Raw genomic sequence first — 23,701 nt, 5'->3', positions numbered from 1 at the left:
ATCATTGACTTTCTGGACAATAAAAGGCCCAGCTCCATAATGATTGAGCCCATAATGCACTGTAATGTACTGAGCAAATTATTGCAGCCTATCCAAATATCTAGTAATGTATCTTTTTATTTCTGGACTTTGACATTTAATAAGCAGCATAGGAAATTGCTGTCATAAACTTGGAGGATGAGGCTTATCTATGAGTTATTTAAATTGATAACTCAAATATTTTCATGCTCTCCTCTCCAAAATATTCATAAGCACATTTGTATTTAGAGTAACAAATTACAGAAAAATTGTTGTAAATCAACCTGGTCTATTGCTTGGTGAAACCCACTTGCTTGTAAAAATCATATTTCTATTTTTGTAAATGTAAATTCAAAAATATTAAACCAGAAATTATTTAGAAAGAAAATGCATTTTACTCTGTGCTTTCTGCAAACCACTTAAGCACATGTTTAAATCCAATTGAACTCAATGGGACTTAAGCATCTGACTAAGGCTAAGCATGTGCTTATGTGCTTTAAGGAATAGGAATAGACTGCTGAATCTGGGTGTGAATTAAGGGTAACAATATAAAATATTGATTCAAAAATATATATATATATATATATCTGCTCTAGAAAACAGAGAACGCTGAATAAAGTAATGAGACAGGGACCGGGAATCAATCTACATTTTTAATAGGTTTCTTCTATTGTTAGAATTTATGTCTGCCATACTATGATCTTATGCTTATATGATCCCATTCATCCCCATGGATAGCAAAGCAAATAACCTGCTTTATAAAGGGCCCACAGAAGCCAACAGAAGTTTTGCTATTAATTTCAGTGGGTGCAGGCTGGGATTGCTTCAGTTATCTATATACAGGAATGACTAGTGAAGTGCAGGCATATCTGAGGTGAAGAATAAAGAGGGCAGGGCTTAGCAGCCAACGGTCTCACTCCTGGTTTTTGTTTATGTCCCTGAAAGCTCATGTTTCAGGGTTTCAGCCAGCCACCTGCAGAGGATTCTCCCTCTCCCTTGCCCCAATGTATACTGTTGTTTGTTTAGGTGGGTTAGTTTTGTAGTTTATTTTATTTTTTGTTTTTATCTCCCTTCCTCTGAAGTATCAGAGATGCTTATGGCTGGAGATGGGACATTGACTGGGGTGGATCAGGACTCAGAGGTGGCAAAGAGCATTCTCTCTCTCAGGTTCTTGACTGACTAGTTCTTGCTCACATGCTCAGGGTCTAATGGGTCACCATATGCTGGGTTAGGAAGGAATTTTTATAAATTGAGAAGGTTAGACTGGCAGTGATCTTGGGAGGGGCGGGTTACCTTCCTCTGCAACATGTGCATGTGGGTCACTTGCCAGGATTATCTGGGAATATCTCACTTAATCATTTCCCCACCACTGCAGGGGCTTCAGGCACTGCTGCATCTCAGTCCCTCCTATTCTCTGCCCATGGCACATAATAGTCTAGTCTTCTGGAGGCTGTGATATTTTGGTCTCATGTTAGTTGCTGGGTTTAGTGCATGGGTGGTGGCCTGGGATAAACAAGAGGTCAGAAAAGATGATCTGGTGGTTCCTTCCGACCTTAAACTCTACAGATATCTCAGTCACTTTTTATTATTATTCCTTGTTTTACTTTTTATATTAGTATCCCCATGAAGTCAATGGTACACCTATGTACCTCTATGAAGTGGCCACTGAATCTGTTTGTGAATCTGCCGCCAGGCTTCTCTTTATGAGCATCAAATGGGCCAAGAGCGTTCCAGCCTTTTCCACTCTGTCATTACAAGATCAGGTAAGACTTATACAATGAGTAATTGTCCTTAGCCTCACAACAATATTAAATATGGTCCACAAAATTCAGATCTAGATCAGATTTTTCACCCCCCAAAGGAATTGGCCCCCGTAGTTTTTGATCTGGCCCATCTCTAAAATAATATATTGTTTTAACAGCAATTTTCATCAGTCTGAAATGGATATTTTATAGTGAAACTCAGATAGGAAATAGATGTTGCTATAAGACAAATATTACAAGAGGCAGCATGTTGCAGAGCACCGGGCTGGAAGTCAGGAGACCAGGGATGAAATCCTGACCCCACTGAAGTCAATGGTAAAGCTCCCACTGACTTAAATGGGGCTAAAAATTCACCTCCAAGATCTATTCCTGGATCTTCCCTTGACATTCTGTCTGAACTTTTGCAAGTCATTTAATCTGTGTGCCTCAGTTTCTCCAATTGCAAACTGAGTATACTGGTATTTATTCTCCTTTGTGAAGTGCTTTGAACTCTCTGGATGAAAAGTGCACTCTCAGTAAACATTTTTACCATTTAATCTTACTAGTGTACACTGGCCAAATGGTTCTCTGTATCACACTGACTTCAGTGAAGTTATTCCACATTTACACTGATCTGACTCAGAGCAAAATTCAGCCTACTCTTTTTTTCCCTGCTAATTAAAATCCTCCTTAATTTGTCTTGTTTTCCTCTGTGACAACTTGCCTTTGCCTCAAGTGATTTGAGAGTGAACCAAAGTAACTAAAGCAATTTCGTAATGACTTGATTGTTGATGAGGATTTGATCTCTTTAATCTAATGCCTTCATTCTGAAAAGTAATCAGACAATAATAAGGAAAAAACTACACAAAGCCCCAACCACAAAAATGTATCTAATATTTTGATATCAGTGCATTTAATTTTGTAATATAATAACTAGAAAGGAAAAAGTCATATCTTAAATATTACAACTAATTGTATTAGTCTGTGGTATGTTAGTGTAAGGACATAAACAAATGCATATTGTGAGCAGAAAAAGATTTTGAGGATGACAATAGAGTTTTCTACCTAAATACTTATCACATATAGCACAAAAAGACATTTGCTTAGATAAACTGAAAGGTCCCTTTTCTAGAGCTTGTCCCAGATTTTGAGAGCCCTTTTTTGAGGTTAGATATGTAGGGCCGCATTCACCTCCCTCTATGTATTGTCACCAGCAAATCAGGTATATATAGAGTGACCAGATAGCAAGTGTGAAAAAATCGGGACAGGGGGTGGAGGGTAATAGGCAACTATATAAGAAAGTCCCAAATATCAGGACTGTCCCTATAAAATCAGGACATCTGGTCATCCTAGGTATATACATTCAGGGCCACTGGATGAGTGGGATCTTAAAGAGGTGGCAGAGCTGGCATAAGCCAAAGGCTTAACAGTCAACAGGGAACAACTGACAGGAAGATAATGGGAGTGGGCCCAGTTCATCAGTTACTCCTGTGGATTGGGAAGCTGGATCAGGCTTATGAAGGAGCTGCAGAATCAGACCTAGAGTGTACTTTATTACACAGACATCATGGGAAATGGTTTTGCTTTGAAAACTACTTCCATTTCAAAAGAAAATCTCTGTCATAATGCCACAACAACCAAATTCAGCCACGGACTATTTACATCAACAGCAGTTGCATCCACCTAGGCCAGGGCTCAATTTGGTCTAATATGTAAAAATTCTCCAAGAGCTCATCCCCCCAGGAAGAATGGGGTGAAGGGAGTGGGAAGGAGGAAACATCTTTCAAGAGAGAGGCCCATCAATACAGTAGAAATGGCTAACGCATATTCCATATAATTGAATGTTTCCCATTAAACTCCTCACAGAAATCAGTTTATCCGGTCATCTTAAGTGAGCCAGCGGCGTAGCTTACATTTGAAATGAAAGGCAAGTGTTAGTGAATTGTAACATCAATTGAATCTGTTTTAAAGTTCTAACAACATCAACTTCACCATTCTTCCCTCCAGGTTGTAAAGATGGGTCTGAGTTGTAAAGTTTAGACCTGGATCCAAATTTCAGAGAGGTTCAGATATGGAACTATGGTTTGAACCTCTCTCCAGCATGATTCCTCAGCTTCCTCTCACATTCTGGAGAATCTCAAAGGAAATAACTCTTGTTTTAATAGCCTTTTTCCATTGTTAGAGAATCAGACAGATGATCCTTACAATAGTACTACTGTTCAATTTAATTTGATTGTGGCATAGATAAAAGTGTCTGCATTTCCTCTGCATGTCTTGACATCTAGCTGAAGAGTCTAAAATCTTTTCCTAGGATCTGCTTTTGTTTTGGGCACCTCTAGAAAAATTAAAACATTACAATTCTACGACTGTCACTTTTCTGTCTTGAAAAATGTGGAACCCCATCTGTTGACAAAACACAAGTAATCAATAGCAGGTTATCCTTATAGTGCCTGATTCTGAAACAGAAGTAGGTCCTTTAGAAAACCTGGGATTTTCTAATTCCTTTGAGGAATGAAGGCCATTTATAAACCCTCACTAAGGTCAGCATGAGCTATTCCAACTGGAGGCTTTAAAGACATATTAATAGGAATGAGGAGAGCCTTAGTGGTGTTGGAGGAGAAAGTTCCTTTAATTTTTAAAGTCTTCTGACTTTAACTGCATGTTGATATAAAACTAGGAACCATTGTTCATTGCCGTCTGCATGAACAAGTCACAAAAAGTTTTACAAAAGCCAATTAATGCCCAAGAATCAGTTTATTTATACCACATAGACACCCGCATATCTAAATGAAATATCAGTTCTCTAAGGCACAAGGAATGGCTGGTTAGTAGTCTTCAGTGGAATGTAAGTTCTGTTTCTCTCACCAAAAACCTGAGATGGATATGGTACTTCAAATAATTTCATATCAGTGGGCAGTTTCTGTTACTATAAAAGCCAACGCAATTAATTAAAACCCATATTATGTGCAGAGACACATTTACATTTCAGTCACAATTTCTTTATTAGAGTTGAATAAAAGCTCTGCAAAGTCTAAGTATATGGTACAGAAAGGTAACTGATGTCATGATGATCATAGTTCTGGAATGCAGTGGTGGTGCAGCCATGTTAGTCCCAGGATATTAAAGGGACAAAGTGGGTGAGGTGATATCTTTTACTGGACCTAAAAGGTATTACCTCATCCACAGTGCTTAATTTGTGCCAGGGCTGAGCCCTGGCACCTCTAGGCTTGGCAGGTCATAGCCCTGGCACCTCTGGGCTTGCTGCATCAGTTATGAATGTAAAAAAAATTGCTTGAGCCCCAGTATCTCTTTCAGTACAAATTAAGTACTGCTCACCCACCTTGTCTCTCTAGTAGCACTGTAATGACTTGACTCTGGGAGAGCTCTCTCTGAATCTAATTAAAACAATATGGCTTAAAACACTGGGTATCAAAAATTAGAACTTAAATAAGAAATTTCCAATTGTTGGATGATTTCAGTGCAACTGAAATGCATCTCTTAAAATTCAGATGTGTAAGAACAACAAAATTCTATTGAAAGGATTCTATTTTATAAAGGGACATCACTATACTCAGTTCCAAAATGTATTCTTCCCTTGTTCCCAGTATACCCTACATTTCCAAAATCCATGTAGTGTTTTCTCAGCAAAATCTTTGACCAACACTATAAGTCTAAGTGTGTGTTATCCTGAGTCTTGAGAATGGGACCCCTTCTCTTTTCCTGCCAACTGCATAACACCAGTGAAACTTCTTTGCAACTGCTACTGAAGTCTTAGGGTGACAGTAGCAGCAACAGGCCCTTGTGTGATGCCTCCCTTCTTTGTAGGGGTTTTGGGTAATGTATCATCATAATCATAGAGCCACCAGCCAATCCTTCCTGAGCCTAGTCCTGCTCTGCTCACAAAGTCACTTCCACCTTGTTGTGGACCACAAAGAGGCATCAAGTCCCAACTGTGTGTGCTCTCTGTGGTGTGCCCCTCAAACCATGCCATGGAACTGATGAGATTGAGCTGGCTATAGGGCCCCTCTATGTCCATGCAAAGGAGGTGGGCTAAGCCAAAATGTCACATGTGCACTTAAACAAATTATTCTTTGCTGCCTTTGCCACTGTAAATCGTAAGGACCCTAATTTTCCTCTCATGCCTACCAGTGTATTTGTACTTAAATCAATGGGATTGCCTCAGTGAAAACAGAAAAGGGAATTGGGCACACAGTCCGCTACTCAGCCCTCACAAGGAAAAATAAATCTACAAAAACAAATTAGGGTGGAAAGATTATGGAGAGCAAATAGCAGCACTGGCTGCAATATCTGGATCCAAATCAGAGAGGCCCCAACCTCTACACGTGTTTGGCTGTGGAGTTGGGGTTTGTCCCTTGTTGAAGAGGGACAATCCAAGATGTTTGGACCCAGATTCGAACTTCCCCAAAGTTCAGTGACATTCTAGGGTTTGGATTTGGAACTTACTCTAAAGTAACCAGATTTCTGTGTCCAGCTTTCAAGGGCTCTTTTCAGCAAAAGTAAGAAAACAAATAAGATTTTAATATACCTTGATAGTCTTTTAACCGACCATAGATTTGTTTAACCAACAGTGGATTAAATGTAAAGAAGAGGATGCCTGTCATTGTGTAGTAGTGCTTTGAATGGACACACTATCCAATGGTGCCAGTTCAGGCCACCACCTAGTAATCCACTCATTTCACAAACCACATGTGTTCAGGGTAAAAAAGTCTAATAGTACAGAAATCATTAAAAGAACTATCTGGCATCTATTCTGCTCCCAATACACATGTCTTGACACTAAGGAGGAGAAGAGAGCACTTATTGAGCAAGCCTGCTTTTGAAAAATATGAGTAGATATTTATGAAGAGTGTAAGCTCTTTGGGGCAGGGACTGTCTCTCCCTCTTTATGTTTGCACAGCATCTAGTACAATGGGCCATGAGTGTGAGTAGGGACTCTAGGTTCTCCAGTAATACAAATAATTAATAGTAGTAATATTTGTGCCAGGGATATTCTTATCCATATACACCTCATCAAAAAGATAAAGGAAGAGCTAAAATATGCAGAAGGGGAAAAATACAAAGGCGGACCTTTAAAGCAGTTTTTAAAATAACAGAAATTTACATATTGAAAATGTTTATAATCTATAAATTATACACCATGTTATATTGTACATCTATTGTATGGCAGCTGATGCTTTTGGAAGATGCTTGGAGAGAACTGTTTGTTCTAGGAATAGCACAATGGGCCATTCCAGTTGATGCTAACACTCTACTGGCTGTATCTGGTAAGAATTGCACAATTTAATGACTTTGTTATAGAAATTTCCATAAAAATACATTACTGAAAAAAGAACAACATGTAAAGAATAACAAATTCCCACTGAACAATAGAGCATACCTGTCATTTATAAATCTATATTTAAATGCAAATAATGTTGTTTTGTTGTATTCATGACTGCTTGCATTGTCATTTAAATGCAAATTACTGTGTTTGTTATCATCCAAGAGAAGATTTTATATTAACTTTCATACAATATAGTCAGTTTACATGGAATCGGATATCTAAGAGTGACAATTGAATAGATATTGATAGAGGATTTTGTCAGAAATCGATATACATTAATGCAAATGCCTTAATAAAGAGTATTTTTTCATATGTTTCTATTCTAGGCATGAATGGTGACAATACAGATTCTCAGAAGCTGAATAAAATTATTTCAGAAATACAGGCTTTACAGGAGGTTGTGGCTAGATTTAGACAACTTCGGCTAGATGCTACTGAATTTGCCTGTCTCAAATGCATTGTCACTTTTAAAGCTGGTAAGCAGAAATAATCTCTTGTTTTTCGATAACTAGCCATTTCGCTGGTTAGCCAATTCAAAGTCTACACTGTCATTTTAAAACAGATGTGATAACATCAGCTAATTGGTTTTCTGCTGTTGAATTCTGATAGGCAGTGTTACACTTTAAATATTAAAAATTCAATGTTTAAAAATGCATTTTTATTTTTACATTAAATCAAATATTTTGACCTTCTTAAGAGTCCACCTGACTAGTTACTGATCTGCTTTCCAGTACCTACACACAGTGGTTCTGAACTGAGAAGTTTTCGAAATGCTGCCGCCATTGCAGCTCTTCAAGATGAAGCTCAGCTCACTCTGAACAGTTACATCCACACCAGGTGATCAATATTTTCTTACAATACTTTTTTCAAACACTCTGGGTGAAATCCTGACCTCAACGAAGTCAATGGCAAAACGTCCATTGAGTTCAGTGGAGCCAGGATTTCATACCATCTTCACAGTGACTGTATGCCTATAGTAGAACTTGGGTTATCCAAATGGAATGGGGAACATGGAATGTATTCAAATCAGTGGGAAAATGAAAAAGAGGGAGTTTTTCCATGGTATGCGATACCTAAAACGAAACATAATACATTCAGAAAACTAGAGATTTTGCATGTCTTCTACTGTATTTAATAGCAACAACAAACATCACATACAGTGCTTTAAATTTTAGAATCTCAAAATCTTTTATTGTATTATTCCCATTTTTCAGATAAGGAAATGGAGGCAGTGACTTGTCCAAGACCGTAGTGAGAGTCATGGCAGAGCTGGAAATAGAAAAACCCAGATCCTGTGACTCCTAGCTCAGTGCCATCTTAACCAGAATGATGAGAATAATAGTTTATATGGAAAACCTCATTTCAATCTTGTTCAGTATAAAACATATGAGATACAGAAACCTTTTATACCAACTATAAAAGCTGTAGTCGCCACCTTGTGAAACTAACAAGGGTAAAACCGGGAATGTGTGAAATGTACTATGCAGAAAACCACTGTTGTTCTCACTATGTGAGCAGTTGTCTTAATCTGACCACACTTTAGAGCACCATGCTTTGAATACTTTTTAAAACTATCCTCCAGCCCTGAACCAAAAGGGCTAGGAAGACTACTGCCAAAGCAACTCACTAGGCAATTGGGTGGGGAAGAAAGGAAACAGAGAGGAAGGGTGTGCTTTGCATCTCATTCAATAGCGACTCCTCTAGTCATTTCAGGAGCTATGGGTGATGAGCTCTGAAAGGCATGTTGTCCAGTCCCTAGCTAGAAATAAATTGGCTGTAATGCAAGGCCTGGAGCAGTGGGAACTTGAGTAGCGGCACAAGGGTGGGGGAGAAGGGGGAATCCTCAGGGTTCTATTGTGGACATGGAGGTGCACCCAAAAGAAAAAAGGTCTAACCTCCAGTCTGTGCATCTCCATTTACCCATTCTTTTGTCACTTACCCTCATCTGTCCCTTCCAAAATGTCAGCTTGAAATATTAATTGAACTTTTTAGCCGGAGTGTGTCTAGTGTCATAGATCAGATGTACTTCCCTCAATATCACCAAACTGCCTCTTCTTAAATGAGTATTCTGAAAAGGGACAACACTTAGACTCACTGCTGTCAAACTGGGCCTCCTCCCACTTTTGTAACCTTGAATTTTAAACGTTGTCAATTAATGTTAAATCACTAAAGCTAAGAATATAATAAACCAAACAGTTTTCAGGTTCATGCTTCAAGGTCACTTACAGACAATTTAATTGACCCTAGATGACACTTTGAATTATAGAACCAAACTTTTTTAAAGAGAAAAATGATTAGTTAAGCAAACAGGCATACAATTACTATTTACACAGTACTACAATTATACTCGCATTCAAAGATGGAATGGTGTATCAATAGACGATCAGTCCACTGACAACCAGATAAAGTACAGCCTTATAATCTTATAACCTAATAGTACCCTTTTGGTGTTAGCTGGAGCTCCATCTAATTTAAAAGGCTATTACTTATATAACCCATGATAATACTAATTAACATTAAACCTATCCATTACCATAGTCACATTTCCTCCACCTCTACATTGGCTCTTCACATTACACATTATTTAAATTAACATTTGCACCAATGTTCTTTCCATGCTATCAGTAGTCATAGCATTTTAGTAAAACATTCCTAATTCTCAAAAATGCTAATTAAAAACCATTCCAAAACCAGTTCTAACCAAAACATAGCACAATATAACCCTAGGTCATGTCCTTGCTAACTTCAATTTTCCCATCTTACTGTCTCTAACTTTTACTCACAATAACAAACTCAATTTCCCATACTCCTCTATACTTAGCCTAATTAAAGCCAAAGCCTAATTTCTATTTATTTCTTGACCTAACCCATTTTATAGGCTACAACTTCCACCAACAACTTTTCTCCTCTGGCACAATGGAACTCTGTACAATAAGGGTGAAGCCTGTCTGTGTGGGAGACAGGGCTTTCTCGCGGGCCAACCCAAGACCGTCCTACAAACTTTCCCAAAAACTAAAGACCATCACAAATCTCATCACCTTCCGCTCCATGCGCTAGGCACATTTCTTTGACTTTGCCTTCTCTAATAAACACATAGCAACATGTCTGTGTGTGTATGTTATGTACCATTTAAAAATAAAATCCAAAACAAAATACTCCATTGCACACACTTCTCCCCAGTGAGAAGATGAGAGAACACACACATACCATGACAGACATTAGTCATATTGCTTAACACACAAATACTATGGTGATGAGCATGGTATAAGAACCTATATAGAATAAAATAAAATCTCCAGCAGAGGATGTAATTCAGTGATCTGAGAGTTACATGTGTGAATCCAGATGACAATGTACTCCTAGGGAAACACCCCTGCATCAGCACCAAGTACTGCTATAACTAGCCTTGAAAGGATTAGGTTTTTAATCAATAAATATCGGTAAATATCCATTTCACTGTACACACACAAACCGATGAAAAAATATTTCCATTGATAATAACCAACATTTACACATAGGCAAAGTAAGAACAATGCTGCTTGTAGGGTGACCAGATGACAAACATGAAATATCGGGACGCGGGGGGGGGAAGCAAAAAAAAAAAAGCCAGGCGGCAGTGGCACAGCCCCGTCTCCACCCAACTCTCGGCTCTGACCCCCGATACACTCCTCGCTCCTGGGCCCAGCCTGGACTCCAAGCTGTGCAGCCAAGCCATGCTCCGGGCCCCTCTTGCAGCTCCCGGCCCAGCCGCTCCTGGGCTTCATTGCACCAGCCCCACAGCAGAGGCTGCTCCACTCTGTCCCGCCCGGGACACTCGCCCCGGGCAGCCCCGCTCCGGCTGCAGGGAGCTTGGGGACCCCCCCGGGCAGGGGGCGAACCAGGCAGCCGGGCCTGGCCCCTCCTGGCAGGAGCGTGTCCGCTCCACACTGCCCTGCAGGCCTGGAGCAGCCTCCGTGCTGTGCTCCCAGCCCTGGCCATGGCCCGTGTGCAAACCTGGGAGGGAGGAGGAATGCCGCGTGCTTGGGGAAGAGGCGGGTCCAGGGCAGGGAGTTGGGGAGGGATCCAATGGGGCAGTGAGGGGCGGGGTGGGGGGGGGTCCAGGGCAGGGATTTGGGGAGGGGTCCAATGGGGGAAGGTGGGGATGGTCGGGGAAGTGGGGTGAAAGCCCCTCCGGGCTCCGTCTATGCACCGGATCGGAGGGCAAAATTGCTTGTTTGTCCTGTGTCCCGACCGAACATCGGTCGGGACGCGGGACAAACAAGCAAATATCGGGACAGTCCCGATAAAATCGGGACGTCTGGTCACCCTACCTGCTTGAGAACTTATCAAAATTTGACTTAGGGATGTTTACTTTGTATGTTGACCCCAGCTCCCAGAATTTCGTGCAACTGTGAAAATTTAAGTATATAAAAATAAAAAATGCTTACAAATAAACATTAATATAGTCAATTGAAATTGTAGGGGAAAAAATGAATTCTGTCAATCCTAGCTATAACCTATACTGAAGTTCCACCACCAACTGCATTTATTTTGCAAATCTAAGGACATATTTAAAAAATTGCCTACTCTTAAAAACAACGTTCACTGGCAGAAATCTTTGATGTCCTTTGTTTAGACTATAGATAGAATCCTTCACTGCAGATGTGAGCAAACAAAAATACCAGCCAGTTCTGTCCAGAACATACTAAAAAATGAAAAAGCAGCAGCTGTGTGGCATGCTCTTCCCACCCCCATTGAAGCCCCTTCACATGAATAGTGTGCCATTGGAGCTCAATGGGAGATAGGGTTACATGGCCAGCTAGTGGGAGAAGAAGCCAGGAAGCAGCTGCTTTACATGGCAAGATCCTCTTTCCAAACTCAGCTTTCCCACTGGTAAACACTCTGGAAGTCCTCTAACTTACACCAGTTTTACACCAGCATAACTATTTACATCAATGATTTACACTGGTGTGAAAGGAGAATACGGCCTTGTAAGAACCAACAACTGGGTTGTGAGAACAGGCATGAACTGGGGATCTACAGTCTCATGGTTCCAGAGTGATCCATGTTTCTGAGGTAAACATAAGGCACAGAACAGTGAAACAATATAGAGAGGCTGCCTGTCAGCACAGATGCCAAAGCAATATGTACTACAGACTAGATAGATAGTACTTTTCCACTGGTATTTGTGCAGGAGTGGAATGCTGAGTTCTGCACCACAAGGGTAAAAAGCAGTGAATGACTATACACTGTAAATAAATCTTGCAGTCTAAATAAAGGCAGCAATTAGGAACAGCATAATTCCCCCCCACAAGTTTTAGGCATATCAAAGTCTATGCTACTTTTCTGGAAAGGTGGACATGCAAAAAATATTGTTGGCCGTGTTTGATGGAGCTAGGACCCATCATATGAGGATATTTATTTTCTTTTGCCTATGCAATAGCCTTGGAATGTCTTAGAAGTTCCATTGTACGTTGATATATTTTCATAAGAGTGTTGGAAATTTTGTAGGTGAAAGCCTAGCCCCATTGAAGTCAATGAGAAAACTCCATTGTCTTCAGAGTCAGGATTTCATCTGTATTTTTATTATGTGACATCATGTGAAGAAAGAGGCCTGATTTTGCTCTCATTCTAGTTTTACCCCAGTGTAAGTCCTTTGATTTCAATGAGGTGACTCCTGATTTACATTAGTGAAAGTGATAGAAGATCAGAGAATCGGGCTCTAAATGTTTCTGATAGTGGGCCTGATTCTCCTTTTACTTACAGCAGTGCAAAATCCAGAGTAACGCCTCCAAAGTCAGCACCAGCAAGATCAGAATCAGGCCCATATTGTTTTCATCTTTAAAAGTTGGGAAGAATTCTGTGGCTAAATAAGATGGAAAATAGCCTTTTATAGATGTATATTTTCAGGGGGAATGAAATGTTGCTTCTCACTCAGAATTTTGTATTCAAAATGTCAATTATTAAAAGTGACACTGCACTCAAACATCTGCAGCATACTGGGTATATTGAATTTCCAATCTAATAAACCCAGTTTATTTAACATGGGCCAAATTCTTCTGAGTTACACCCAATTCAAGGTTATTGTTTGAGGTGTAAGTCAGGGCAGAGTTTGGCCTTCTATAAGTTATTCATCTGAGAGATCAAACAAAATGGCCAAACAACAAATGTGGAAACAGTAGCCCAAAGCCTGCTTACCTCACTCATGTCAGCATTCCCATTAAAGTCAACATATCTACTTTTATGAGAAGGCAAATAGGATTTCACCCAGCCAGAACCAAACCCTACAATTTGCTTAATTTTGGTTTTGTTGCTCATTAAGGTAAGTGATTTTGCTGTTTGGAGAAACATATGACACCTCAGTAACATTCTTTGTCGTTTTATATTCTAGGTACCCCACACAACCCTGCCGTTTTGGAAAACTCTTATTGCTTTTGCCAGCTTTACGTTCAATTAGTCCATCTACAATAGAAGAAGTGTTTTTCAAAAAAACCATTGGGAATGTGCCAATTACAAGACTGCTTTCAGATATGTACAAATCCAGTGATATATAAACCACCTTAAAAATAAACAAACAATCAGGACGGACAGTTTGATAAGAACTTATCTATGGAGAATAAGCCTCAACTAACAAAATCTACAGGAAGCATAAGCCTGGGAATGTTTAACTTTTAAATTCATTGAGAAATTTAAAAAAAAAGTCCCATTAGATATGATTTTGCTGCCTTGAACAGAGTGATTTAGAGCATGGAGAGAGTGTTTTGCTCTACAGAAAAAGTTAATTGGATGGAATTTGGCTGCTTCTCTTTCTACAGGGTGGTGGCAATTCATTTGTCAGTCATAGTTAAGAAAGACTGTGCAATTCTATCATTTAGCTGGCAGATCTGAGATAAAAAGGAAGTACTTTAGTTCTTTCATTTGGAACATTGGGTAACCAAACATTGCATCTGTTATAATGCGTCATGAGGTGGCCTTCAGATCTGTTTTTAAAAGTAGCTTATATGGTGAATATGTTCATAATATTATAGACAACATCTAAAACCAGGTTACCAAAACATTGCTTCTGTTGTAATACATCATAAAGTGGCCTTCAGAACTGATTTTAAAAGTAGCTTATGCTGGCAGTTACATTTTGGATTCAACAGGCCAGGCCTTCCTGTAAAATGAACTGGTAAACTTTGATGCAAATCATCAGAATTTCAGTTTGGTTAACATCTCAAAGACAGAAGAGCTTTACACATAAAAAAAGGAAAAATGAATACAAGTCAAGTAAGAAAGACTAAAACAGCAAAACCAAATAAAATGTAGATGATTGATTCAGTGAGCTGAACGCTGTCCCATTGGCATAGTGCTGAAACCAAAGGCAATGGTGGCCAAACTCTTTGTCAATGAGATGTGCAGAAAGGTGAAATAACTTAATTATGAAGAAATAAAGATGGTCAATTGATACAATGCTAATAGTCTCCAAGACTCTCCAATGCCTTTTTAGAAAACTTCGGGTTCCAATTAAAGCTTTGATCTCTCTCTCACACACACACGTTATAAGCTGCTTATTTGATATAAGACTATACTTATTAAAAATGTAGAAAAAACATAAAAAGATAGCTGCTGTACTTTTCAAATTTTGATTTGTTATTAGGAACTAGCACTGAGAAAAATCAGCACTTGAACTATCATAGAATGAGTAAAACTTTTCTTGTACAAAGTGAATTAACTGATTTGTGAAGTTAAAAAGTTGTACTCATTGTATTTACAAAGAATAAAAATATATTGAATTTAAATTATCCTTATTTTGTTTCTTTCACTTCTCCCCCTCGGGTCCTGGATTAGTTTCCTCCAAGTAAAACTGTACACTGCTTGTTAGAGAACAGAAACATTCTTCAAATATATATCTGCCTACTGCAAGGTTTCTTTAACCTTTCTCTGAAGCAGCTGGCATAGACCTCTTCTGGAGACAGCGTACTGGACTCAATGGACCATGGGTCTAAGCTAGCTGGACAATTCTTATGTTCCTATGCTAAAGTGATTGTTAATAACTAACCAGACAGCTAACAAGGCACTGTTGATGGGATGGAGGGGACCACCACTTCTCTCCCCCCCTCCCCCGATTAAAATGACTTTCTTTTTAGGTGTGCAATCCAAAGATCGGAGAATGTAACTCCCAGAGGGCAAGAAAGAAACTGGCCGTGGGAACAGAAAAGGTAGAAATGAAGGAAAGGCACTGTGGCCATATGATCAGTGAATGAAGAGAATATACATTAGAAATGTAATAGAGGTTTACATAAACTAAATGTCAAGGAATAAAGACCATGGGTGAAATCCTGGCAAAAACACCCTTAGACTGAACATCTGGGAAACAGATAAAATCCTAGCCCCACTGAAGTCAAAGTTTTTTGCATGGCAGCCTATCCAAGGCAGCCAAATGGAAATATACAAGACTAATCCCTCTTCTGTTTGGGGACGTTGAAGCTCGCTCTCTCTCTCGTATTAGTTTTCTAGTCATTAGGGAGACACAGAGAAGCCAGCATTCTTGATGGGATAAAAGAATCCAACATTTACAAATTTTTTTTAAAAACATTCATTAAGGTTTCTCTCAGCAATAAACTAAACCATAAAAATAGGAAATAAGTTAAGGATTAAAAGGTGGCAAAGTCAAGCACTCCCAAATTTGGAAATGCCAGAATTAACGTTGCCCAGTGAATTACCCAATGTCACATAGGAACTCAGGAGCAGAGGCAAGGATAGAATCCAAGTTTCTAGGGTGGCATGTAAGTGCTTTAACTTTGAGACCACCCTTTTTCCTCCCTGCAGTCCCATCTCATTCACTACAAATGAGTCAATTTCTACAACAAAACTAGACAATCTTATATACAGAATACAAAAATCTTGATTCATCCCCAGAGCAGATTGATCCCATGCACTGACTGAACCAGTGTTCCTTTGTAAAGATAATACTGGATCATTTAATTAGACTGTATCATAATGAATACAAAGGTTGTAGGGGGAGGAAGGAGAATTAAGGTTGCATGAGCAACATTCATTCTGGCATGTCCTAACTTGAGCATGCTTGACTTTGCAACCTTTAAATCCTTGACTTCAAATTTCCTAATTTATGGTATAGTTTTATTGATCAGACCAACCATAAACTAATGTTAAAATGAAGTTTTGAAAAAACTAAGGAAATTTACAAAGTCTTCTATGCACTATTTAAATAAAGTGCCTACACATTGGTTTACTGAGTTAGGTTTCATAGTATTGGAGAAAAAAATAGGTAAGTTTTACTGCAACTTCTAAATGATATTTTTTAAATAATTGTGCAATAGAAAACTGAATAGGGAGTCATGCACAAGTACTTTTTTTTTTTAAAGTATTGAGAAAATTGTGCTCCTAATTTGTAAGAAGCATGAAAAAGAGCTGCAGTTCTATACCTTACTGTTCATTAATGCTTTTAGAGGAAAGTGGTAAACAATTTCCCTTTGAAAGGAAAAAACAGTAACTTACCAGAGTCCAAACCCAAAGGAGCACAGCAGAAGCTTACCCAAAGCCAGTCTGCTTTCATTACAATTCCTCCTGAGATCCTTCTTTGTAAAAATGTTATGGTCATCTGAGGAAAATCAGTTGAGATTCTCCCCAAGTATTGTGCATATTTTAAGATAGCCATGGTCTCACACCTGATAATTATGTTTATATCTGCATTGCAATATTCAGAAAAGGTGTTTAGATGACAATGTCAGTTTCAATGCCACATTACCATATGTTTGCTCTTTAACTCAGCAACTCACCAGGTTTGGCATACACAAATATTTAAGGGACAAATTCCATTCTCACATAAATCAGTGCAATACTATTGACAACGCAATTGTAAAGGAGAGCTGAATTTGGTCCTTGCTTATTTTTGTACATAAAACCTGGTTAACTGCAGAGTTCTGAGGTACATAAAGAAAGTGTCTTTCCTCCCACTCAAGGAGTTTTGTTCTTTCCCATCTCCAAATCAGTCAGAGCTTCCCTCTCCTCTGTTGTGGCCCTGATGCTTCTCTTGGGGACCAGGAGGCCCTTTGGTCAGGAGACACTCCATGGGAGGGCAGTGGGATCTTCACACACTGGCTGGGAGAAGTGGCAGCGGCCCCATAAGGAAGTGACTGCCTTGGGAAATGATGCGGCTTCAGGCAGAGTAGATGGGAAGGTGAAGCGGTATGAGAGGTTGCAGGGGCCACAGCCAATTAAACTCAGCTCTTAGGGCAGTGTTCCTCTAAACGACTCCTCAACTTGCAGGGCAGGTAGTTGTTGCAGAGGTGCTGCCTCCAGTCACCTCTATAAGGCAATAGTGGGGAGGGATAGCTCAGTGGTTTGAGCATTGGCCTGCTAAACCCAGGGTTGTGAGTTCAATCCTTGAGGGGGCCACTTAGGGATCTGGGGCAAAAATGGGTCCTGCTAGTGAAGGCAGGGGGCTGGACTCAATGACCTTTCAAGGTCACTTCCAGTTCTAGGAGATATACACCAATCTCCAATTATTACCTTTATTACCTAGGTTTAGCCAAAACTCAACCTCAGTCACCTTCCTTATTACTCCCTGCACCCTCTCAGGCAGTAGACAAAGGGGTTCAGCTACCATACTCTTAGGCAGAGTAAAGGGGTTTTCCTCCACCCCAGAAGAGCTTATGTGCCAGGAGATGGGGAGACAAGGGCTGACTTTTCCCCAGGCTATATTTGGGATTATATATCAGAGGGAAACCCCATCCTTCTGAGCATGAAGCATGGCCAGGCTCCTCATATATAGATAGGCTTTAAATTACAGTAGGCATGGGATGGATAAAGGTCCTTCTGAATAGACCACCATCCCTCATCCTTTGGATTGGAGAGCAGTGGCCTTGGCAGATCCCAGATATGAGAGCGCAGAGAGTTAAAGCACCAGGGGGCTGGGATAGAAAGGGTAGAGATTCAATTAGCTTTTCAAGAAGATCATACAGGTCACTTTGCCTCTGCTCTTATTTCAGCTCAAGCCTCCAGCCCTTTCTTCTGGACTCAGACAAGCCAAATGCATCAATTCCATCCCAGTTTCCTTCCACCTGTAAGGCAGCCAGATCCCCAATAAAATAAGAGAATAAAGACAGAATATAGAGGCTCTGCTCTAACAGGCTGGCCCCCTAAACCTCTGGGAGATAGCTGCAAAGCTTCAGGAAGACCTTTGTGCAGCAAGGAGAACGAGAGCTTTCAGCAGCTCCCTAAAGATCCCTTAGGTGGGCACAAGAATGTGTTGAGGGGCTTTTAGACATTATCCATGAACAGCCCTCTTGGGCTGAGCAACACATACACTTTAACAGTTTTTAAGGTGAGTAACACTGACATTTTAACATGCATCTTTAAGACAGATTAAGAGTAATCATTTTTACTACACTAAATAGGAGTTGAACTAAACTCCTTTGGGATCTCAACTGACCATACCTGAAAACAAGGTTGACAGCTACTAATAATATGTATCCAATATTAAAGACTACTAGAATAGAATCCAGTGATCTACATGTACAACAACTTATAAGCAAGGAGGCAATTGATTTGAGTGACATTCTATGGATTCAGCCTCTGCAGCTTCACAAAGTCTTGTGCAATGTTGTAGAAGGGCCCCCAGCGTCTTGGAAGGATGGGGAAGGGAATGTGAGACTAATGCAACTCACTCCAATAGGGGTCTCCATAACGTAGTAATGTAATAGCTACTCAAACTGCCCAACTTGTACAACGCTCTATAGACAGATGACTCTGCAGCTAAAAGAATATCCAGGAGCTTCAGAGGGGGAGCATAAGGAACAGCAACCATGCAAATTTAATTTTTTTTTTTTTTTAATTAAAGCCACCACACAAACCCATTCTGTGTTCTTAGAACACTGTGGTATGTTTGACTGCAGGTGTTAGAATTTGGATTGATACTGAATGTTTTCAACAAGTGTTGCAATTTGATTGTATGTACACAAATTGGATCTTTATACTAAAAAACCCAACCAACTATGTACAGTTGTTTCAGTATTCTCATTCCCTTGAGACTGTCCAGAGAATTACTTGAAACTCAAGGCTGTTCTTGGACTTAGTCTTCAGCAAACCAAGATTAATAATTCATTTACATTAAAACAGAAGTTGTGTAACACTAAAAAAGAATGAGAACCACCAATGCCGTTCTGTCAAATGACTCACTAATAGGCAATTCTTAGTATATAAAATTCTGATTTATTACTAGATTGTAGGAACCAGCCCCTACTCTAGTCCAAGTTGCCAAGACAGGCAAGATATTTCAGTATTTTTGAGCTTGTCAAAGATTTGCAGGGTTTACAAACCCAAGCTGATACATAGAAATAGATTTAACGGCATGTAAGCTGGTGTATCTGCAGTTATCCAGTTCTGTTAGTTCGTTTGAAACAGGTTCCTTTTACATTACTAAGGGAACTATTTTTTCTGGACAAGTCAGTTTTCAGTACAAGGAGTAAGCATGCTAGTTGTATCCAACTATGAACTGGCTTCCATCTTCAGTTTGATCACAACTCAGCCTCCTTTTCAAGGGAAGTTCAGTGATAGTGAAAACCTTGTAGGAACATTACTCCCTCCCATCATCTTGTAAGCAGTAGGTGCAATGCAGTTAGCCCAGCTAGAGCCAGTGACCAACTCTGCGACTCAAGTTAACTGTTTTCTAGATGTGACCTTTTACTCACTTTCATACAGCTGAAGCATTCTGAGCCCCAACCTTGTTACAGGTGCACTACTGTAACGCAAGAACTTGTAACCTATTACTGGCTAACAGGATGGGATACCACCAGAAGTGGAGAGACTATCACATTTATACTGTATTAGAGCTGAGCTAACTTGCTCAGGAGACGAATGAATGAATGTGAGGGAAGAAAATATTTTTCTCCCTCCCCTACTCAATGTCAGCATCAGAGCAAGAGACTCACTGGAAGTGCATTTTCACTTTTATTTCAAAACAACTTTTGACAAATGATTTTAGTATATAAATTTGATTTTTCTTTTTACAGAATATAAAGATAATTCCCTCATTTTTCAGTATAAAGTGTTTTACAAGCTTGAAGACAATTGCAGAAGTGTCTATCTTACACATGGGGATATTTGAAACAGAGTGCCTTAGGTCTCTACACAAAAGTTAGACAGATAATATAGCAGTTATTTTAACAAGAAAAAAAGTCAAGTGATTTAATCAAATGCAAGTGAACATGTGACACTGGGACAGTGCTAGTTTAAGTAAGGCCAACTCAGTAAAATGTGTTAGGGTCATTCCAGATAAGAGTGGAGAGAACTCCATCAGTAGTGTGGATGGACTCTAAATAGCTTTAATGCTAGTATAATCATAAAAGATTCATGGAGTGATTTAGCTAAAGCAAGTTAGTTCTTTACTGCCATAAAATTAATGCAAAGACTGAGCAGCGTACTCACGTTAGTATAGTGGAGGCTTATTGTGCCAGTATCTGCAGCATGCTTAACTATAAACTCTTAAACCAAGTGTATTAATCACTAACATTTATTTTGAGGTGGGTATTTAGAGCATTCAGGCATGTCTTATTTTGGATGGTGTGTAGCTTTTGTCTATTACTTCATCTTGTAAAAACATGTGAAGACAGCGTTCATTCTGTGCTAGAGGGTGGCCAGCAACTCTAGGAAGAAAAGAAAAAATTAGTTCCAGAAAAATATAGTGAAATAAAAGCTTAATATGTTTCGCTAAAACCCCCTTCAGGTTCTTAACGTGAAGACACTTAAATCCCCAACCCCAGATAAGAAATGCATACACTTAAAATGCAACACATTATGTAAGAATGAGACTTCAAGTGTTTCCTCAATTTCCCATCCTGACCCCTGGGAGATGTGTGTTTATACCATATATTGGAGACACATGACAGGATGTTCTCCAGTGAGCCAGGTGTCTTAAACATTGAGGGAAAAGCAGTTAGATTACAGCACGGCATGTTCATGGGTTCCTTTATTAATTATCTCCACATGACAGTGGCTGCACAGACCAGTTAATCTGGTCTAACAAACATAAGGCCAAATCCGAAGTTTGTAACAAGGACGATTCACTGGGTCAGGCAAGTCCTCAGACATACTCCAAATCAAAAAACCTTCCTACATCAGGGCAGGATGAAGTAAGTTCAGCAGCGCATGTAGGTATTCTTCTAGTCCAGTAAGGATCAGAGTCCCTGATATAGCAACCAACACCAGTGTTTAAGTCTACACTGCAACAAAACTCCGATGGCTGATCTGTGCCAGCTGACTTGGGCTTGGGCTGAGGGGCTATAAAATTGCAGAGTAGACATTTGAGCTCAGGCTGGAGCCTGGGCCCCTGGGAGGGGAGAGGGTTGTAGGCCCTACTCTAGCCTACACCTGAATGATTATATTGCAATTCAATAGCCCCACAGCCCAACTCCTCTGAGCCCAAGTCAGGGGATATGGGCCAGCTGTAGGTGTTTTATTGCAGGGTAGACACATCCTAAGATTTCAGCACTCTGTCGTGGTAGCAGAGATGGATTCTTAGATACCTTCCATAGTAGTGTCCTCCATCCCAATCATTCAGGTCAGGGAACATGTTACTCCCAGCCTGTGCAACTAGGCTGCCATTACTGAGCAGCATTGACTCCAGACCAAGATTGGTAGTTCTATTGTACTGAAAACTGGAGAGTCATCTTGTGGTCACAACATGCATGCAGGGATCAGAAGGCTCAGATTCTCCTTCTCTTGGAAAGGAATGAGTCCCCAGAATGACCATCTTTAACTTTTCTTTGAATTGATAGAAATTCCCAAAATCCAGGATAAGACAGATGACCTATGGCATGACAAGGCTTGGCAGTTTTTAATATTTCAATGTTTTAAATATGTTATCTATTTACATTTTCACAGTAACAAAATTATGGTTTTAAGCATCATTGATAAAGTTTTCACTGTGTGGGAAATTATGGGGAGGATCAGATTTAATGATAGAGGTTATGAAGCTTTAACTTTTTTAATCTAACTTAAAACAAATTGTCAACACCACATGTCCAAATATACAAAGTAAATATTCTTATATCAAAGTAATAAGTCAGGCAGCATTTCTGACTTTGCTTATCTGTGAATTTTGATTATTACAGATGGATTTTTTTTGATCATTTGAGAGATATTATGGAGGACTTAGTCTCTCACTTCCTGCAAAACGGCCTGTACTTTTTGGACATGTTCTAGAATAAAATTGCCATTCAGATCCAGAAGAAGCTCTGACTAAGACAGACACTTGCCACCCCATGCAGCTAGAACGTACTTCTGATAACCAGCACTTTCCACTGCATGCAAGAAACTTGATGTCATGGGAGGTCAATGGCCTCAAGAGAGACCTTCCACAACTCTTTGCTCTGTAAAGATTCTCCACCAGTGCAATCCTTCCACATTTTGAAGTGACCTTTGGCTATGTAGGTCAGCTAATCTACCAGCAAAAGCTGTTATCTTGGCAGCTTCAGTTTGGCCACAGACTTTACCAGACAAGTCCTGGCATCCAGCCTTACATTTCTGGTGCACGGAATTTGACAATAGCAGTCTTAGTCACACTGCTCTTATATGGAGGATGAGAAAGTCTTTCCACCAAGTGGGACAAGGAAGAGTTAAAGGTGTGACAGACATCTCAACACCAAATCATCCAGAAGATGCAGCAACCTGGACCAGGCACTTTCTTCTTTCCCTTGAATTTTTGTGTAGATACTAAATCAGTACAGGCTGCATTATCAATGTTGATGTCTGCACTGTGCACACTGGTGAAACAAGAGACAGCTAATCCAACTGTGAGTACAGTATTGAGGCCCATAAACTTGCTGGAAAAATTAAATTCATCTTGAATAGTTATATAGTTTGAAATTGTAGAACAAGATAAAATCAGATTTTTAATGCAGGTATTGATGCCTCTTGAGTACAGCTGGAACTGACAGGCCACATTTGAAAGTTAGGTAATAGGTAATAATTGGAGATATACCAATCTCCTAGAACTGGAAGGGACCTCAAAAGGTCATTGAGTCCAGCCCCCTGCTTTCACTAGCAGGACCAATTTTTGCCCCAGATCCCTAAGTAGCCTCCTCAAGGATTGAACTCACAAGCCTGGGTTTAGCAGGCCAATGCTCAAACCACTGAGCTATCCCTCCCCCCATAACAGTTCCTAGCCTGAGCTGTTTAAATTCTGAAGTGGTATTCTAATCTATACACAGGAGAGAAACCACATTTTGCCTCCGAGCAAACCAAGCCATTTAACCAATCGGCCATAAAATGTCAGACTTTGTGCTAATCCCAAGCATTGAAAGTTTCATGCAGTTTAGGTCTCAATGACATTAAAATGCCAATGTAATTGTTTATTGTCCTTTAGAAGTGCTCATCTTTCAGAATGATCACTTCTAGGATTACCTTTTTTTATTTTAATCATCACTGGTTCTGAAAACAGATGAGGTACACTATTAATTTTACAGGTCAGAGTGCTGTGGGGCTTTTGTACTCTTTTTTGAAAACACTGTGCCTTTGAAACTTTGTTTCACAGTAAATGGTATTAGAAAGCTTAGACTTACTTTAAATAGTTGTGTTTGGGTCAATACAGGGAGAAAAAAGGTAAGTTGTGCCA

The 23,701-nt window shown here is 39.7% G+C and overlaps 2 protein-coding genes across 9 annotated transcripts in view; one reads left to right on the top strand and one right to left on the bottom strand.

Moving 5' to 3' along the window:
* The window catches only part of NR2E1 (nuclear receptor subfamily 2 group E member 1), a 28,426-nt gene extending 13,711 nt beyond the window's left edge, over nucleotides 1–14,715 (top strand). For 5 of the 8 annotated variants that reach the window (XM_039532821.1, XM_039532819.1, XM_039532817.1 and 2 more), the window contains 5 exons: nucleotides 1,635–1,781; nucleotides 6,949–7,045; nucleotides 7,431–7,580; nucleotides 7,836–7,941; nucleotides 9,983–10,216. In XM_039532821.1, coding sequence (XP_039388755.1) covers nucleotides 1,635–1,781; nucleotides 6,949–7,045; nucleotides 7,431–7,580; nucleotides 7,836–7,941; nucleotides 9,983–10,175 — 693 coding nt within the window. In that variant the 3' untranslated portion in view covers nucleotides 10,176–10,216. Of the gene's footprint in view, nucleotides 1–1,634; nucleotides 1,782–6,948; nucleotides 7,046–7,430; nucleotides 7,581–7,835; nucleotides 7,942–8,318; nucleotides 8,343–9,982; nucleotides 10,217–13,474 lie in introns of those variants that run through there. The other 3 variants (XM_039532822.1, XM_039532824.1, XM_039532825.1) reach the window with 3 other exon arrangements.
* Nucleotides 14,716–20,024: 5,309 nt separating this feature from the next.
* The window catches only part of SNX3 (sorting nexin 3), a 28,192-nt gene continuing 24,515 nt past the window's right edge, over nucleotides 20,025–23,701 (bottom strand). Inside the window, exon 4 of the mRNA XM_039532945.1 lies at nucleotides 20,025–20,732. Coding sequence (XP_039388879.1) covers nucleotides 20,627–20,732 — 106 coding nt within the window. The 3' untranslated portion in view covers nucleotides 20,025–20,626. The remainder of the gene's footprint in view (nucleotides 20,733–23,701) is intronic.

Source organism: Mauremys reevesii, linkage group 3, assembly GCF_016161935.1.
Source record: "Mauremys reevesii isolate NIE-2019 linkage group 3, ASM1616193v1, whole genome shotgun sequence".
NCBI classification, from domain to species: Eukaryota; Metazoa; Chordata; order Testudines; family Geoemydidae; genus Mauremys; species Mauremys reevesii.
This window is presented reverse-complemented; position numbering and strand designations above follow the sequence as displayed.